This window comes from Aquarana catesbeiana, linkage group LG09 (genome assembly GCF_042186555.1).
Source record: "Aquarana catesbeiana isolate 2022-GZ linkage group LG09, ASM4218655v1, whole genome shotgun sequence".
NCBI classification, from domain to species: Eukaryota; Metazoa; Chordata; class Amphibia; order Anura; family Ranidae; genus Aquarana; species Aquarana catesbeiana.
In genome coordinates, this window is record NC_133332.1 from 59,152,293 (window position 1) to 59,173,431 (window position 21,139).

The 21,139-nt window shown below is 44.7% G+C and overlaps 1 protein-coding gene across 5 annotated transcripts in view; it reads right to left on the minus strand.

Annotated features, from left to right (window-relative positions):
• The window catches only part of LOC141107694 (cytochrome P450 2C18-like), a 137,686-nt gene that overhangs the window by 57,512 nt on the left and 59,035 nt on the right, over positions 1-21,139 (minus strand). For all 5 annotated transcript variants that reach the window (XM_073598607.1, XM_073598605.1, XM_073598606.1 and 2 more), the window contains one exon: positions 14,957-15,119. Coding sequence is in view for 4 of the 5 variants with exons in the window: in XM_073598605.1 (XP_073454706.1) it covers positions 14,957-15,119 (163 nt within the window). In the remaining variant the exon portion in view is untranslated. The remainder of the gene's footprint in view (positions 1-14,956; positions 15,120-21,139) is intronic.

Here is a 21,139-nt window from a genome sequence, read left to right on the forward strand (position 1 = left end):
ACCACGTGAGCAATAATGAAGCCAAATCTAAAGGAGTCTGCATCCTTATTTTAAAAAAGTGCCCTTTTGGGGGCGTGGCTTGGCGCGCGGCACGGATGGAAGCACACTAGCAGAGCTCCGTAGGTCACACAGCCTTACAGCCTGACACCCTGCAGCAGAGCACTCAATGCCGGGCAGAAAGCTCCACACCACCCCGCAGACACGATCCCGCCGTGGAAAACTACCATCCGCTGCCAGGAACATCGCCGATTTCCTGATACAATCGCAGGCGGCCAGCAGCAGCAAGGCCGGTCCCAAGATGGCGCCGACGCAACAGAACGAGCTCCACGAGGAGGATTTCAGTGGAGACTCTGAATCTACAGAGGACACAGGTAGGGGCAAATCCAGAGTGAACAAACCCCTGACATATGCAGACATGTCTGTGTTCTCGGCGGACATTAAATCCACGTTTTCAGCAGCTATTACGGACCTGAAAACTAACTTAGTAGTGCTCACTGAAAAGCTGGCGGCCTCAGAACACGCAGGGAGACAGAGAGACAAGGCCATACACAGATTGGATCAGGTCACTGTCTCACATGCTCAGCACTTTATTGACCTGAACAGACACGTGGAAGACCTCGACAATAGGGGCAGGAGGAACAATATCAGGGTGAGGGGGATCCCCGAATCAGTGGAGGCAGACCAGATAACTCCGGCCCTCCAGAGGGTCTTTAACAGCCTCCTCGACAGGCAGGAAGAGACAGAAATAGAGTTTGTCAGGGCTCACAGAGCTCTCCGGCCTAAAGGTCCCGATACGGCCCCACCACGTGACATCATATGTTGCTTACAGAACTTTCAACTGAAGGAAGATATAATGCGCAGAGCCAGAAGGAATGATAGGATCATCTTTAATGGTGAAACCATAATGCTATTCCATGACTTATCACAAATCACATTAAAAAACCGCAGAGCCCTGCGACCGCTTTTGGATAAGCTCAGGGAAAGGGATCTCAGATACACTTGGCGCTTCCCTTTTGCGCTCATTGTTTCGGCAAATGGTCACCAACATGTGCTCCGCACCCCAGCAGACCTTCCTGATTTCTGTGCAGGACTATGCATTGACCCAGTGGATCTTCCAGATTGGTACGCGGACTTCGCATTGCCACCACATGACAGAAGCCCACCAAGGTCGCCATTTTCCACACCTGAGAAGAGACTCTCTAAGAAGATGAAGCAAGGGAGATCTGGAGGCTCTAAACAGGGCACCCCAAATGCGAGATTGAGAGTAGATCGTGATCAGGCAGAAGACTAAAGATCTGGATGAACTCCCCCCTCATTGGTCACAATGACTTAATTCCACGCACCAGTTCACTATTAGCTCACTATTATAATCCCTTTTTCAGTTTTTGATTTGTGTTTTGTCAGCCCGGGCTCGCCTCTTAAACTATCTTCTGATAAGTTACTGTTAACACAAAGAGAGCCAGAGCACCCCGGAAGTTGTTGGCAAATGTTAAATGACAAAATGCTACCTTACTACTGCATAATAATTTTATCCGGTAGTCATAAAGGTATGGGTGGAATAAAAGTCATAGATGGTCACGACACTTTGAAGGTGATGACCATGAGGGGTGTTGAGAAAGTATTATGCAGTTATTGTTTGAGATTTTTTAACAGTTTGTCTGCCCCGCATATTTTAGGGAGCTTAGATGCTCTGTTAGTCAGGGTGAATTCACCAAATTCGTTTTTTTTATATTCTTGCAGTTTATATATAGGGCTGTGTGCTACATGGAGACACGGTTAGCCGGTTATACCTTCAGTTTTCAAATAGTTTTTCTGTGCACTTTTACAGACACAGGATACATTATCAATTTGACCAACTGACCAGGCGGCCGCCTCCCTTTGCCCCACAAAGTGATCTGGTGCTATCAGTAGACCACCAGACACACTATTTCTCTAGATAGGGCCCTATCTAGAGGTAACCGAATCTTAATTGTTGTTCATTGTTCTTTTTTCTCCTTTTTTTCTTTTCCTTCTCTCTCTATTCTTTCTAACGCCCATTCCTTTTTCTTGTAGACCTTGATCAGTCGCGTTGCCCGCCTCCCGAATCCACTGATTCCGTGTAAGTTCATTTCTCTAGAGCCTAGTTCTCGACACAACGTCTGAGTCAGTACCATGGCCTACTCATTCCTGGGACGTAAGCCTACGGTGATATCACATAACGTTCAAGGGTTGAATATACCCGAAAAACGTAGCACGTTACTCAGAGAAATCAAAAAAGGTAAGCCACATTTTATATTACTGCAGGAGACACACTTTAAAACCGGACATATCCCCAGGCTCACTGACTCAACCTTCACTAGGGCATTTCATGCCACTAACGATCAGGCAAAGACAAAGGGGGTTACAATTTTAGTCAACAGGAGTGCTCCCTTTGTTTTGTCGGAACAACTGACAGACCCGGAGGGAAGGTACATTTTCCTGAAAGGGACATACGGAGAACTGCCCATCACCATAGCGAATGTCTATTTCCCAAATAAAGCCCACTTAGCCTTCTGCACTCAAATGGTGAATAAATTGCAGGATTTCACTTCGGGATGTCTGATCATGGGAGGGGATTTCAACATACCCTTGAATCCCTTGACAGACACCTCTAATGGGTCGACTAGTATTAGATACAGGACACTGAAGAACATCAAAAACCATCTTCACTCCCTTAAGCTGATAGACTCCTGGAGATTCCTGAACCCGACCGGTAGAGACTTCACGTTTTATTCAACGCCCCATGAGAAGTATGCTCGACTAGACTACCTTTTTATTACACAAAATGACCTCCACACTCTCACAGAGGCATACATAGGCACACAATCCATATCCGATCACGCCCCTATTGCCCTAACCCTAGACCTGACTAAAAGGACACCAAAATCCCAGATTTGGAGACTTAACTCCTCCATACTCACAGATCCTACGCACGTACAAGACCTGAAGGACTCCTTGAGAGACTTTTTTGACCGAAATACTACGCCAGGGATGGACCCAATAACACTTTGGGAGGCCCACAAGTGTACAATTAGGGGGGAATTGATCTCGATGGGCTCGAGGCAGAAGAAACAGAGAGCAAAAGAGACTACACGTTTGATAAATCGCATCCACTACCTTGAAACTTTACACAAACAGTCCCTGTCGGTCTCCACGGCCTCGGAACTATTGGACACTAGGAAATCCCTGCAGAACCTCCTTGACAATAAGGCAAAACACTTCTTGTTCTTCAAGAAGAAGATTTACTACGAGGGAGGTAACAAACCTGGGAAGACATTAGCAAGGGCTTTACGAACGCACACACACAACACTAACATTTCGGGTATCAGACGTGCAAACGGCTCTTTAGCTGTCTCCACAGAAGATATTGCAAAAAATTTTCACGAATACTACACAAACCTGTACAATATACCACTACAACATAAACTGCCAGGAATGACAGGTGACAGAACACAGATCATCAGAGAGTACCTAGTAAAAAGCGGAAGACGCAGAGGCTGATACATTAGAATGCCCAATTGACACATTTGAGATCAATCTCGCCATTAAAGATCTGAAACAGGGCAAAAGTCCGGGCCCGGACGGGTACACGGCAATTTACTATAAAACATTCACAGATCTCCTGACGGCTCCCCTGGCGGCGGCCTTGAACTCCATGTCTGACTCCAAAGAGACACCACCTGAATTACTCTCGGCATTCATTACGGTCATCCCAAAAGAAGGTAAAGACCCTCATGAATGTGCCAGCTACCGTCCTATTTCTTTGCTGAACATAGACGTGAAAATTTTTGCAAAAATACTTGCCAACAGACTGAAACCCATCCTCAATAAACTAATTGGCCCCGAGCAGGCAGGTTTTATGCCCGGTCGGGAGGCTAAGGATAATGTTATTAAATCTTTGTTGCTAATAAACAAAATTAGAACAAGCGATACAGAGGGCCTTCTCCTGTCCACGGATGCGGAGAAGGCCTTCGATCGAGTGGCTTGGGACTATATGCTGGCCACCTGCAAACACGTGGGTTTGGGCACGAAGATGTTGGCTTGGATTTCAGCACTTTATCAAAAGCCTACGGCTAGATTAAAAATCAATGGCACACTTTCCGAGAGAGTTCACATTGCCAACGGTACAAGACAGGGGTGCCCATTATCCCCTATCTTGTTTATACTGTCCTTGGAACCATTTATCAGAAAAACCAATTTAAATCCCTCGGTAAAGGGCTGGCTGGTAGGGGATAGGGAGTTCAAGATCGCCGCATATGCGGATGACCTGTTGTTTTTTGTCTCGGGGCCACATATCACTCTCCCCAATCTCATGCAGGAATTTGGACTTTATGGTTACGTTTCTAACTTAAAAATAAACTATTCCAAATCAGAGGCCCTGAACATTTCGCTTAATGCCCACTCGCTTTCTTCTGCAATGACCAACTCCCCCTTCAAATGGGATCCCAAAAAACTGAAATATTTAGGGGTTAATTTAACGCCACAGATCGCGTCATTATATGACCAAAATTTCCCTCCGCTATTGAAAAGTATTGACAGAGACCTACACAACTGGCACACGGGAACCTTTTCGTGGTTTGGCAGGGCGGCCATCATTAAAATGACCGTTCTGCCCAAGCTCCTCTATGTAATACGCACATTACCGATCAAGCTACCACCAAGCCTGTTTAAGACCTTAAGAACCCTGTTCGTGAGATTTATCTGGGCTCACAAAAAACCTAGAATCAAGTTCGAAACATTAATGAAAGCAAAAGAAATGGGGGGGCTTGGAGTCCCCAACCTGAGAGATTACTATATAGCATCACACGCCGCCAGGATCATTGATTGGCATTGTCATCGGGATAGCAAGGACTGGGTGGGGTTGGAGATGGCCCTCTTTTCCACGCCACTCTCTTTCGCCCCTTGGGTACATTGGTCCAATTACCCTGACAAACTAAAGCACCACCCCATAACAGGTACCACTCTTAAATTGATGCATGATTTACCCAGAGGTAAAGTGATCACCTCAGCGTTAGGCCCTTTAACACCAATGAAAGACAATCCGGGTTTTATCCCAGGGCTTGATAACCCCCACCTTCAGTCTCCTACCACTGATAGACCTTTATTAGCGGGCGAATGTTATCACCAGGGCAAAGTCAAGGAGTACCAGGCCCTAAAAAGGGTCGACAATGTAGCAGAGCTGCCCTTTTGGGTGTACCTACAGGCTAGAAGCTATCTCAAGGAAAACCACAAGGGGGGAGACTTCTCTAGACCCCTGACGGAGTTTGAGTCGGTATGCTGTAAGGGGGAACCGGTTAACAGAACAACGTCTATGGCGTATGCCTGGCTACAGGAAGCAAAGGGACCAACAGATGACAGACTTAGGAAGGGATGGTCTGACACCCTACAGTTAAACATAACTTCTACACAATGGAAGAACGCTTGTATTTTAGCACATAAGTGCTCCATAAGCACTAAGGTCCAAGAAACTGCGTACAAATTGATGACACGGTGGTATCTGACACCAATGAGACTAAACAGTTGGTTTCCACAAGTGCCAGACCGCTGCTGGCGCTGCATGAAAGATAAGGGTTCGTTGTTGCATATCTGGTGGCAATGCCCTTTAATCGCTAACTACTGGAATGAAGTTCTTGACCTAATTAAACTGATTACGGAGACAACTCTGCCTCTCGATGCAGCGAGCTGCCTATTGCACATCTCCAACTGGCCTCTAAAAAAATACAAGCGTTCTCTCACAAGACACCTATTAAACGCTGCCAAATCATTAATCCCAATTTACTGGAAATCTACACGAGTTCCAACAGTCTCTGAATGGTTACGCAGAGTAGCAGATTTCCATGAAATGGAAGATACGCTTGCCCAATCCAATGAACAGGTAGAAGGCTTTCTTGAGACCTGGCGTCCCTGGATCGTTTTCAAATACTCCAAGGCTTTCAGTGACATTAAAGATGTCCAGACATCTGGCCCTGTCTGAGACAGGATAGCAGGTATTTACATCAACAAGCTCCACTTGGATGCAATCAGCTGGGCAACGCGACTGATTGATTGATTGATTATCCGCTTGACATCTACTTGACGAGGTAATGGTCATAAATCTCTTTATTCTGTTTACCTTTTCCTTTTTTTCCATCTTTTTTTATTTTTCTTTTCTTTTTTCTTTTCCCATCTCTCGTGACACATATTGTCTTTCCTGACTCCGACATGCAAGTCAGATGATTATATCCTTAACTTTATTACTGAGGATAACTGGTCATGACAAAGTTAAGTGTATAAGACATGAGAGTTATAACAATGTCATATTATATATCCAAGGTTGCACTTAACTTTACTGCTGTCTTTTCACATTATAAAAGAAATTGTTCACTATCGATAATTTTGCAAACTAGCGAGGACCAAACATGGCTTTATGTGGATCTTTGCTGTGATCACAGTTAACTTGATTTGTATTGTCTTGTCAACTTTTGAATAAACTATTTTGTGATGTAAAAAAAAAGTGCCCTTTTATAGTTACTGATGTACACCGAGACCCTGCGGGGAGATTCCTCTTCCTCAAGGGTTCTATACATAACAAGACCTTCACCATTGCCAACCTGTACTCTCCAAACTCACGACAAGTACCGTTCTTCCGCAATGCACTACAGCTCCTCACGACTTTTAGCACTGGCAGCCTTATAATAGGCGGCGACTTTAATGTCCCGCTTGATCCCTCCGTGGATACATCCAATGGTACATCTTCCTCTACTTATAGGGCTTTACGCGCAATAAAAACACAATTCAGGGAATTGCTACTACACGATGCCTGGCGCACACTCCATCCCACATGTAAAGACTTCACCTTCTTCTCCCCGCCACACTCCAAATATTCCAGAATAGATTACTTCTTCATCTCCCAAAACGAACTTTCAATACTTCACAAGTCCTCAATTGACCCGATGATACTTGCAGATCATAACCCGGTTTCCATGACCCTACACATTCCTAACAAAACTACCCGCGTCCACATATGGCGTTTGGACAACTCCCTACTCACGGACACCGAAATCTCACAAAAGGTTTCCGAACACCTACGTAACTATTTCTCGGACAACTGTCAGGACGACTCTGCTCCAGACATAGTGTGGGCCGCACACAAATGTGTTATAAGAGGCACATTCTTATCACAGGCCTCACGTAGAAACAGACTTCGAAAAGCAAGAATTGAGGAACTAACTACACGCATTTCTGTTCTAGAACGGAAACATAAGGCATCTCTAGCCCTAGAAGCACTAACTGAACTGACTCAACTACGTACCGAACTCTTAGAAGAATTGCACAAAAACGTCAAACAGAAATATATGCTCTCACAAAAATGCTTTTACGAATTTGGCAATAAATCCGGGAAGATGTTGGCTAGAGCAATACAGGCAAAAAAGGCGTCCCACACTATACACTCCATTGTAGACCCCTTGGGTAAAACTCTGGTAAAATCTGAAGACATAGCGGAGCAATTTGTGAACTATTACACAAACCTATACAATATACGTGCCCCCCAATCATCTTCCACCCTGACCGACAGGAAAGAGGCAATACACAACTTCCTTTCCCAATACGCACCCTCACCCATCCGGACCGAAGACTCAATGTCCTTAGACGTCCCCTTAACGACAGAAGAGATCACCTTAGCACTAAAACAGATGAAACCGGGCAAAAGCCCCGGACCGGATGGGCTGACGGTCGGTTACTACAAATCCTTTCCTGATCTACTATTACCTCACCTTGTCCAAGCCTTTAATAATCTATCCCCTGCCACTACGGCCTCCAAAGATATATTGGAAGCCCATATCACCCTAATCCCCAAACAGGGGAAGGATGACAAATTGGTCTCTAATTACCGCCCTATCTCTCTACTTAATGTAGACGTTAAACTGTACGCCAAAGCAATAGCCAATCGCCTCCTACCCATGATCCCATCTTTAATCTCCACAGACCAAGTTGGTTTTGTCCCCGGTAGGGAAGCTAAAGACAATACTACCAAAGCCCTAAACATACACCATTGGCTGACCTCCACTAATACTAAAGGCTTCTTCCTATCCTTGGATGCGGAGAAGGCGTTTGACAGGTTGGCATGGGACTTCATGGAAACCACCCTACAAACCATAGGCCTCCCGCCGAGACTTGTCAACATGATTTTAATTCTCTACTCTTCCCCCACAGCCAAAGTCCGAGTGAACGGTGGACTGTCGAGCGGCTTCTCTGTGTCCAACGGTACCAGACAGGGATGCCCCTTATCCCCCTTGATCTTCATACTAACAATGGAACCCATGTTACGCAGACTTAGGGAAAACTCAGACATCAAAGGCATTCAAATTAACCAAACACAATACAAAGTAGCCGCTTACGCGGACGATGTCCTACTATTCCTCACAGAACCGACCACTACCATCCCGAACCTGCTACAAGACTTTGCTCTTTTTAAATTCTTATCGAATTTACAAATCAACTTCTCCAAATCCAAGGCACTTAATGTATCACTTTCCCAAGAAACAGTCACGCAATGCAAACATAATTTTCCTTTTGGATGGGAAACACAAGCCATAAAGTACCTTGGCATTAACATCCCCACCAAACTCTCAGAACTGTTCAAGCTAAACTTTTTACCAATCCTACAAACCATCGAAAATTATCTTCAAAAATGGCAAGCTGGACCATTTTCATGGTTTGGAAGAATAGCTATTTTGAAAATGAACGTTCTACCTAGGCTACTTTATCTTCTTCAAACCATCCCTATACTGCTCCCACACTCCTTCTTTGCCAAGTACAAAAGAATTTGTAGAAAATTCATTTGGCTATCCAAACAGCCTCGATTGAACTGGCACAGACTGACAACTCCCAAACTACAGGGAGGATTGCAGGTCCCAGACATACAAACTTATTACCAGGTCTGCCATCTAGTCAGAATTGTAGACTGGCACGTCTAGAAAAAGAGTGGGTAAATATAGAAAATGCCTTTACCGAAATCCCGTTAAAACTCCTCCCTTGGATCAACCCAAAAATGATCCCGAAAACAACCACTCTGAATCCCCTAATCAATTCCACCCTATTAAACTTTACAAAATCGTGCAAAACCCTTAAGATCCAACCCATATCGGGACCACTAACACCTATTGAAGACAACCCGGAATTTTCGCCGGGTTTCTCCTTACTCCTCCCAGCCAGAGATCCTTACAGATCAAGGCTCCTAGCCCGGCAACTTTTCCATCAAGGAACTATACTATCGCACCCAGCTCTGACAAACAAATTTCCAGAATATCACATCCCCTTCTACAAGTATCTGCAGATCCGTCATTATTTACAGAATCTCCGACACAAAGACAACATACACAGGGAACTCACACCCTTCGAACTTTTATGCTCCAACACTGAACCTCAAAGACACCTCATTTCGACCATTCACGCACTTTTCTCCTCACATCAACACATTGAAACAGATACACTGGTAAAACAATGGGAAAATGACCTGCATACAACCCTAACCACAGTTTAATCACTCAAATCACCACTTACACCCCAGACTATACTCCGGCACAATACTTACTCCACCATACCTCGATTCCCCAACGTATATACAAGAAGTCACTTACTCTCCATCTCATTAACGCAGCAAACCTATGCATCCCCGTGCACTGGAGAAGCACGTCCCCTCCCTCGATCCCAGAGTGGATCCAGAGAGTGGACAGGATAGCTGACATAGAAAATCTCATACATCAAACCTCCGATTCTCCATCCAAATATAAAGATACATGGACATGTTGGACCCATTTTAAACAAACGCACCTGACACACACGCAGACCATCCTCCAATCCAATACCACTGGAGCCGACACTGGCCGGTTAGCTCATCCCCACACGAACCATTAAATATACATATTGTCCTATCCCTCCGTCTTCCTGTCCTCCCATCCCCTCTTTCATGTCTTATATAAAGCCCTGCCAATTGACTACTCCCTTTTTCTCCATCACCTTTTTTTTAACATTGTGAAGACTACCACCTTACATGAGGCACATTACCGACATGCCCTACTTATAGGCAAATTAATATACCCACTCTGGGCACAGTTAGCACCCTATTGGGGTGCCCAGGGTTCTGGGTAACTCTACTACCGTCGGTCAAGCTCATACACATTACGAATACCTTATATCACACTTAACCCCACTCAGGATCCGCTCACTGCATTCGATCAGACAGTTCCATGTAAAACAGAGGATATGTTCTTGTTGTTTCTCTTTTACTTTTTAACATGGAATGTACTCATCAACACATTAATATTGTAGGCCTCTGAAATTCTGTCTGAATTTATCCTTTACTTGATTCTGTTTAGTTTATTCTTCATATGAATCTATATGTGGACTGTAGACTACTCCCTGCTGTATTGGTCTACCACTGTATTGTGATTTGTAATCTGTGAAAACCCAATAAAATGTTTTAATAATAAAAAAAAAAAAAAAAATGACAAGAAAAACCTATCCAGAGCAGAGTAACAGCAGAGCTAAGAAACCTCTGTATTTAATTCATTCAGATTTTTGCAGTCCAATGGAAAAATTGACTCCAAAAAAGAAGAGGTATTTTCTCACTTTTAGAGTGATTAAGTGAAATGCCATAGAAACTTGACCAGTATTTGGCTCAAGTAAGCAATAAGTTTGGCAAAATGCAAATTGTATTGCGCACAGACAATGGAACAGTATATACAGGTGATAACACACAGCAGCAGTATCCCCAATACTTGCCTGTGGTGAATATGGGGGACTGGATAGGTGGTAAGTTTACTAGGGCTGATTCGCCACTAGAAGAGAAAGTTTATTATACAAGAGTTTATATTAGTACAAATCCATACATGGCTTAACCTCCCTGGCGGTATGATTATTTCAGATTTTTGATGCTCAAAGTGGTACAATTATTTTGCATGGAAATTTAGTGTTTTATATTGTAGGCTTGTAATTCTTAGGAACAACACACTTAAATCTGTCCAAACAAGAGTCTAGTAGACATCCCGGGTATGATAAAGTTTGAAACACAAAATTATAAATTATAATATAACAAATAACTATAAATAATTATAACAAATAATAATATAATAATATTAAAAATTATTCAATAATGTAATCAAATCAAAAACACTGAAATTTGCTCAGTTGCAGAATTGTCACTGTCATTACTTTCAGTGTTTGATGATGAATTTCCCCACAAATCACTATCGCTCAATTCTGCAAGTGATTCTAATTTATTATTGCTGTTTTCTAGCTGGTCTAAAACTGTTTTTGATGTAAAGAGACGGTTTTGGTTGCTATAGACAATCTCCAGTTTCCAGGCAGAAAGAACAGTATTTATAATATAAAACTGCATGTAGGGCACTGGACAAACCACTAGTGACAAAAGGGATGTGAAATTATTTGATACAGTAATGTAATCTGTAAGATTACAGTGTACTGTATGTATTGTGTGTGTTTCACTTTTTGAATTTGGCGCAGCGCTTGCAGGGAACGGAGCTCGGCACTGTGATACATGGAGCCGAGACACAGCCGCCGCACACTGCAGGTAGACATCGCAGGATGCTGGGAACAAGGTAAGTAACTGTACCTGGATCCTCCGATGCGATCCCAAGTGTGGCTCAGGGTTACCGCTTTTGGTACTGAAACTCCACCCCGAGCCACACTCTGGAATACCGTCAGGGAGGTTAATATGTAAAAAAGGTAAACGTGTAGTCTCAATAACTAACCTGTTAGGCCAAAGGTTTAATGTCTGTAACGGGGGGGGGGGGGGGAGAAGAGGCAAAAAAATACCCCCACACACATACGGACAGCTCCAAAACATAGGCAGCGGAAAGGTGAGCCAGAGAACAAAAAGTTCCTGTTAAGTTTAGAATGTAGAGCTTATTGGTATGTGGATAGAAGAATCAACCATGACCTAGGAGGAAAAAATAACCCCTATTAAAAAATTAAATTAAATAGCAATGGCAGTAACCACTGAAACCACTCCAGCAAACAATTTGTAATGGCCAGACATGGAGGAACAACCTCCACATACAGGCAGGTCCACCACTAAATATAACTCCCCTGCTCTACCTGTAATTCAGCTTCCACAGATTTCCCCCCTAGGCGACCATCCACCGCATCATGCAGCAGGCAATGCCTGCTAGATATAGTCCCCAACTTGGCATCAGACACCACGCCGACAGGCGTATATATATACTAATATAAACCTTTGTATAATAAACTTTCTCTTCTAGTGGCTAGTCAGCCCTAGTAAACTTACCACCTATCCAGTACCCCATGTCCACCACAGGACAGCCTTGACCTCTTTTGGGCTTTCACTGGTAGGCGATTGAAAAGTTTTCACTTCCCTCTGACGGGAGTCACTTTGGACAGGGGGCCATGGAACCCAGCTTATCTTAGAGGGGGTCAGGAAACTCCTGGTTCAGCTCCCCTGGCCCCTCTTATGTCTAAGTTACCCTGTGTCTATTAGGGGCACAGGGTGACCTGAGAAGCCCAGTCTGGTCTGATCTAACCAGATTCACTACAACCCAATTGGACTCAGCATTTCATTTTATCCCTGAACCAGCCAGGTTGTCTACACTATGATTAGAACACTGATATTGGACATTTTAACTGTAAGCAGGTCTCTCCATGTGGTCATGAAGTGGTCTGCACACCCAGTTACTGTTTTAAATAGTTGTTGAAAGGGTAAAGGTTTCTGTACCACTAACAAAGTTGGCCGCATGCCCAATTTTTGTTTATAGATGTGTTAATAAGTTCAAATGTACCTGTGCATGATGTGATTGGATGTAAAGTTTATCCCACCCTGTGTCTCTATGCCAACAAGGAGAGGGGAATTCTCTCCAGAGTTACAGTAAATCCTTGTGTCTGTGCTTCAAATAAAGTCTTATGCTGTTATTCACCTACACTGAGTTACGGCTAGTGACTGGGTGCTGTGAGGGATCTTGGATCATGCTGGTACCGGGCAAGGGAAGCTAATACGGGCAGACATACTTCTCAGGAGTACGGGGTTCATCACATTAGTGGCAGCGGTGGAATAAGTGCTTCCTTGCTGTTAACATGTCCAAACCACCACCGGGATCCAAGATCGTGATAGCAGACTTCGGTCGCCCCAGCGGATATATGGATCTGGCATCAGCATTCGAGGGGGTCCTGCGGATCACCCTTTCAGTATACCCCAGGACTGTTTCTGCAAATCAATACCTGGAGCGCAGGCAGCAGATTCAGGTGGAGCTCTGAACTGGAGCTCTCCAGGTTGCTGGTATGTACAAGGGCAAGTGCTATCCAATCCCAGGGGAACAGGCCAGTGACCAATGGGAGTTGCGGATGAAATTCTTGGGAGAGCAGCCCCAGGAGCAATGGGTGACTGAGTTGGACAGGCTGGTCCAGCAGGAGATAGAGCTGGACAATTGATAATGGGCTCTGCAATGGCACGCAGAGTAGGAATATTTAGGGGAGACAACAGAATGCTCTCTGGAGGGATATGACTTTGGCAGCTCTGGATTGTTGTGAGAGAGCCTTACAGATGGTTTTGTGTTTGGCGATGAAGGGGAACCTACGCTTGAGGACTTTTGAGAATACAGAGAGGCTGTGTTTGGTCTTGCAGGGGTCTCAGAGCTTAAACCTGATCTGGAATACTTGCTAAGGAAAGAACAACACCTGGAAAGGGCATACAGGGAACTGCTAGAACACGTTCAGCAGCATGCCCCAGAATCGGCAGCGGAAACTCCGGAGATTGCTGTCCCCAAAGCTGAAGTGCTGACAACAGAGCAGAGCTCTGCTAGCCTCTGCCCAGCACTGATAACATCTTCTGGGTTCCATGGACAGGATATGGTGAACCTCTATCCCCAGACACTAGTTCCAAAGACTGGGGATTCAATAGACTTTTCTGCTGAGGAGTAACAACCCTGTGAGTCAGCTAGAGTATGAGTATACTTCACAGTATGGCACTATTGACCTCTGCCTGCAACAATCAACTCTGCAGGAGCTCCTGGAACAGAATGCAATCGGCACCTCACAACTGAAGCTGGAGGTGGTGTCTGTGGATGGGACCACAGTCTCCACTGACAGCAACCCTGCAGAAGAGCTTGCAACAGGGCAGAGTGCTGCTGACCTATGCCCTCAACTAACAAAAGATGGATTTCCTTTGGTAGTGAATGGGACTGCGATCTCTACTGGCACAACCCCAGAAAAAGGTTTGGCATTGGACAGGAGGATATCAGACTTACTCTAACAACACTTTTTCTGTTTGTTTACAAGCATTAAAGACTGGTGCTTAACATGTAAATTTTATCACCTTATCTATAGATTTTATGTTGTGTTCCTCCTGAAGTAGCGGTCTATTGCCGCAAAACATGTAGAGGATGATCATGCACTGAGGAAATTCAAAACTCCTATTTTCCATCATGGAGTGTATTTGAGTTCTAGTGTAATGTAATCGATATGTAAAAAAATGTTTATAGTTGCAATTTTTGTATCTAGATACCCCATTATATTTTAACTATGTATCAATAAAATTCTTATGTTTTATCTGATGTCTAATCTATTCAGGGTACTGAGATAGTCCATTTTTTCCCTGCTCCCCCTTCCCGCTTTGGAGACTCTTTTTGGGGAATTGTCTTCTTGCACTTAATTATTTACCAGTAGCTAAAGTAAATTATTGTGCCGACCATTTCTGAATTTAAGCGCAGTATTAAAAATGTTTGTGAGAGAAGCATGGAGGTTGCCACTGCTGATGCTCATGCTTCAAAACTGTAAGTTGCTCAATACTTGTTTCAGGTCAATGAATTGCAAAGTATTGCACTAGATCAGCAAAACAGCCAGCTAGCATTTTCAGAAGGAGGTCAGCTTTGGTAGCTCCCATAGCTCTTTTAGGAAGGGTTTACATTTGATTAGAGGTATTACATACCATAGTCTTTAAATACAAGTTGTCCTGCAGGAAGTTTTGCTCTGTCACCGAAAATATCTGAGTTGTCTACTAGAGCCTCCTTAACAGCATCATATCCATGAAGAACCACCACTGCATTTCTTCCCAAGTGGACAGTAAACACATCTCCATGGATCTTCGCAAGCTAAAACAAGAAAACACTATTTGTTATTGCTTTACCTACTCTGAACTTCACACCTGTTATCTTCAATATGTAAAGAAGTCTTTGTATAGCTAATTGTTTTTTATTATTTTGGATAAAGTAAGGAAGGGTTTAAATCCTTCCAGGTTATTTATTTGCTGTCTTTGTATCATTAAAGATGTTGCCCTTAACTTCACAAGAAGAAGTCAGAGGAAATCTTCCAAAGTGAGGGAAATTCCTGTCTAAGACACGAAAAGGTATCTCTGGGAAGAATTTGAAATTTGGCTTCCTCCCTCACGGAGGGTTGTGGAGTCAAACTGGCATCATTGGTATATGACATATTTAGATGTAGCAGATACCTAGTCTCATTGTAGAAGTTGTGTTTCCTTCTGCTGGCCACTACCAGACACAGTAGTGACATAGTGGCTGATGAAAGGAACCACAATGTGCAGCGAGGAGACCATGAGGTTAAGTTCCAAAAACTGGAGAGTCTAAAATCTGATGCATGGTAGCCAATCAGCTTGTTTAATTAAACTTTGACAAATAACCTGGAAGCTGATTGGTTTCTATGCAGAGCAGCTACACCAGATTTTGCATTCTCCAGTTTTAGGAAATCAACCCCCATGTGTCCATCAGGTCTAGAAGTGGTGGATATCGGGCAAGAGAAAAGACTTGACGCATCATCTGTCAGAAGGGTGAGTAGTAAATATGCAGCAAATTCCCATTAATTTTTTTCATCAAGAATCCATAAAGAAAAATAGCAGTACACCTGTGAACTTGGGATGCACTTGACATGCGCACCATTCAGAGAAGGTTTTGCATTTTCTCAATGGATATAAAGTGATCTCTGATTGAATGAGGCGGAGAGGAGGGTCTGTAATGTCATAATCTCTGTTTTGTCCAATCAGAGGATGCTTTGAATTAATTGAGAAAATGCAAAGTGTTCTCTGAATGACACCTGTACTGAGCAAGTAACCTCCTGTAGCGGTACCCTCGTAAGGACTGCTGAGTGTTGATGTCTGTCTGTCACCCTGCCCAGCCAGGCACACAATTTTAAGCATCCAGAGATATGAAACAGTCCTTGTACTTGTTTTTTTGTATTTTTATTGAGGAAAATTACTTGGATAGGGATAGGGAAATCATGAGATGCCCAGATGATTGAAAGTCAATGTTGGGGCTGAACTATATACACTCACGGTATAGACAATATCCTCTCTTCCTCCAGCACATCACTTGCTTGCCCTTCCCGGACCAGCTAGCACTGAGGCCTGACACTGGCTCAGCCAGGCCTAAAGCAGATGCGCTTTGCAGGCAGGGACCGTGGGCTTCTTTAGTGTAGAAAAATTTAGGAAGTCCCAGTGCTAGCTGTCCACATGGCTACTGCTCCCAGCACCACCTCTTCAGGTACTGCCAGTCATCTGGGCTGCAGCTGCCCCTCTCCACTGCCCGTGCCACCACAATCCTTGTGAATGGCTCTGCACATATCCCAGACTGCTCATCCCAATCCTCTAATCTTCCAGACTGTGTGTCACTCACCAGCCCTCTTGATTGCCTCTGTGGAACTCCTGGAGACTTGCCCGGCAGTGTTCTCCCGCTGTCCTCTCTTCTTCCTCCTGTGCCTCCTGATTAGGATACCTCCGTGGGTTGTAAGAGGGTCCCGTCTGCACCCGAGCCCAGGCCCAAGGCCACCCCCAAACTGGGGAGCTCCCCCAAAGGCCCCGACAGCCTAACACTCCATCTCCATCTTCCACCCGATCACCAAATACCCCCCAGCTGGGATGACCCTGGGTATTTGAGGAGGCCTGCAGTTGGAGATTGGTCAAGGCTCCCCAGAACACCACAAAAAGCTCCACCTCTCCTCTCCTCCTTCCTTTCCAGAATATTCTAGAAGGCTCTGGAAAGAAGTAGAATGTCTGGGTGATGCTGCCTGTGAGTCACTAGCTCACTCAAGTCACTCCCAACCCAGATCTAAACACACCCAGGCTTGGCTGATAGCAAAACAAAACTCTGCAACTCCTTTTTTCATTAGGCAGCAGGGAGGCTGCTTGGCACGGGACCCGGTAGCTAGCGGCTATCACTGTAAGTATATAGCAACTATTGAACATTTCTGATATGAGACTTTAAGTTATACTATTGGTTACCACAAATCATAAATAACCAATATATAAAACAATCACATTTTATTGCAAATTTACTAAAAAAAAAAAATAAAGTAAATAAATGGTCTGCAGGTTTTTCCTGCTTCTTCAGACCGACAAGTATAATTATAACATATCATGGGTTGTTCATAATAGTAGAATGATCTCTAATAAAGAAAGTAAAACATTAACACATGTTTATTATCCATAATAATACGCCATTGTTTTACCATATGCAGGGATGTATCAACATAAATGCATGTGAAATACATGCATTTATGCAGATATAGCATTGTGGATACATAAGTATCACTTAAAAGTATCTTACCCCTATAAAAGAATATGTTCAGGGGTGTATTTTATCCAGAAACTTCAAAAATCATCACAGTGTCAATGTTAAATGCATATCTGTTTCTCTGCCACCACTATATATAAGGGCGCTATTGTAAAATCTCTGTTGAGGTCAAATGGTTCAATGTTTTGATGGCTGATATCTGATTTTTTTCCCTTTATCATACAGTTGTGCTCAAAAGTTTGCATCCCCTAGTAGAAAATGTGAAATTTTGGCATTGATATTAAAAATATATTAAATATATGTTAAAAAACCAAAGTCTTTTAAACATTAGCAGCGCTTAAGAAGTTCATATGTGAAATAAAATATAAATAAAAATGAAAAGTTCCACTTGTGTCTTAATTGTGTACAGCAGGGTTTGGGGTGGTAACTGATCCGTTTATAAAGAATGTTGAACACCAACTCTCTGCTGATCAAAATTCCAGATAAATCCTTCACCGCATTGCTTTCATGGGAATCCCCTATAGGTAATTCACTTACAGAAGGTGATGGGTTAACAGTATGCCTTTCACTAGTTTAATATCGACGGACTTAGTTCACTCAAATAGGATTGGATCTGTGAATGGATATTTGGATAGCTGTCAGCGCACTCTGCATACTTCCATGTAAATTAAGCTCATAACGAGCGAAGAAATGGAAGTGCCCATAGCATAATCCAGTAAATTAAAATACTTTTATTTAAAAAACAAAGTGATCCCATATAGATGTACACTTACATTGTATCAAAATAATATAAGCATGCATCATAGATCGTTGAGTCCTGATATACCTTTTTACCACTGAGAGCGGTATTCCCGGGTAAGGTGTCACAGAAGGAATCGGGGAATCGCCTTGTCCATCATATGTGATGTGCACCAGTAAATTTAAGGGGGTGGGGTGGTAGGAAGCTGGCAGTGAGGTACAGGGGGGATGATGACTGGGGGTACAGGGGGATGATGATGACTGGGGGTACAGGGAGATGATGACAGGGGGGTGCATATGGCAGGGGGTACAGGGGGATGATAATGACAGGGGGTGCATATGGCGGGGGGTACAGGGGGATGATGACGGGGGGTGCATATGGCAGGGGGTACAGGGGGATGATGATGACAGGGGGTGCATATGGCAGGGGGTACAGGGGGATGATGACAGGGGGTACAGGGGGATGATGATGACAGGGGGGTGCATATGGCAGGGGGTACAGGGGGATGATGATGACTGGGGGATGGATATGGCAGGGGGTACAGAGGGTACAGGGGGATAATGATGACAGGGGATACAGGGAGATAATGACTGGGGGATGCATATGGCAGGGGGTACAGGGGGATGATGACTGGGGGTGCATATGGCAGGGGGTACAGGGGGGGTGATGATGGCAGGGGGTACAGGGGGATGCATATGACAGGGGGTACAGGGGGATGCATGTGGCAGGGAGTACAGGAGGATGCATATGGCTAGGGGGTACAGGGGGATGATGATGACTGGGGGTATAGGGGGATGCATATGGCAGGGGACACAGGGGGATGCATATGACAGGGGGTACAGGGGGATGCATATGGCAGGGGACACAGGGGGATGCATATGACTGGGGGTACAGGGGGGTGATGATGACAGGGGGTACAGGGGGATGCATATGGCAGGGGGTACAGGGGGATGATGACTGGGGGTACAGGGGGATGATGATGACTGGGGGATGCATATGGCAGGGGGTACAGTGGAATGCATATGACAGGGGGTACAGGGGGGTGCATATGGCAGGGGATACAGGGAGATGCATATGGCAGGGGGTACAGGGGGATGATGATGACTGGGGGATGCATATGGCAGGGGGTACAGGGGAATGCATATGACAGGAGGTACAGGGGGAAGATGACAGGGGGTGCATATGGCAGGGGGTACAGGGGGATGATGATGACAGGGGGTACAGGGGGATGATGATGGCAGGGGGTACAGGAGGATGATGATGACAGGGGGTACAAGGGGATGATTATGACAGAGGGTGCATATGACAGGGGGTACAGGGGGGTGTATATGGCAGGGGGTACAGGGGGATTATGATGACAGGGGGTACAGGGGGATGATGATGACAGGTGGGTGCATATAGAAGGGGGTACGGGGGGATGCATATGGCAGGGGACACAGGGGGTGCATATGACTGGGGGTACATGGGGATGCATATGACAGGGGGATGCATATGGCAGGGGGTACAGGGGAATGCATATGACAGGGGGTATGGGGGGATGATGATGACAGGGGGTACAGGAGGATGCATATGGCAGGGAATACAGGGGGTTGCATATGGCAGGGGTACAGGGGGATGATGATGACGGGGTACAGGGGGATGATGATGGCAGGGGGTACATATGACAGGGGGTACAGGGAGATGATTATGACTGGGGGATGCATGTGGCATGGGGTAGAGGGGGATGATGATGACAGGGGGGTGCATATGGAGGGGGTACAGGGGGATGATGATGACAGGGTACAGGGGGATGATGATGGCAGGGGGTACATATGACAGGGGGTACAGGGAGATGATTATGACTGGGGGATGCATGTGGCATGGGGTAGAGGGGGATGATGATGACAGGGGGGTGCATATGGAGGGGGTACAGGGGGATGATGATGACAGGGGGTAAAGGGAGATGATGATGATAGGGGGTAACGGGGGATGATGATAAAAAGTTTGATAACAGGAATCGGAGGTAGGGTGGTGGCCTGCCAGGAACAGGGAAATAATGAGGGGCATGATGAAGATGATACTGACAGACAGGGGACAGTAGATGGCATCATATCATCAGGGTTGCTTTTTTGCCCAGAAAGAGCTTTCTTTTGGTGGTATTTGACCACCTCTGCGTTTTTTATTCTTTGCGCTATAAACAAAGAAATAGCGACAATTTTGAAAAAAAACAAACTTTTTTTTTACATTTTGCTATAATACATATCCAAAAAAATATATATAAAAAAACAAATGTATTCATCTATTTAGGCCGATATATAGTCTTCTACATATTTTTGGTAAAAAAAAAATCGCAATAGGCGTATATTAATTGGTTTGCGTAAAATTTATAGTGTCTACAAAATTGGGGATAGATTTATGGCATTTTTACTATTTTTTGGGACCATTGACATTTATACAGCGATCAGTGCTATAAATAGCCACTGATTACTGTGTAAATTTCACTGACAGGGAAGGGGTTAACACTAGGAGGCAATCAATGGGGTTAAATGTGTTCCCTCAGCGTGTTATAACTTTAGGGGGGATGGGCTACCAGGGACATGACAGAGATCACTGTTACTAATCACTGGGAACAGTAGTCCCCTGTCAGAACGGGGAATAGCCTTGTTTACAAAGGCAGTTCCCTGTTCTGCCTCTGTATAAGGCGATCGCGGGTCCCCAGCTAACATTGAGTCCACCCGACGCGCAGGGACGCGCCCGCTATCGTGCCTGCGCAAGCTGATGTACAGCTACAGTGATTTGTGCAGGAGAGCCGACTTGCCACAGTATAATGACGGCGGCTGGTCAGCTAGTGGTTAAATGTGTAAGAAAACAA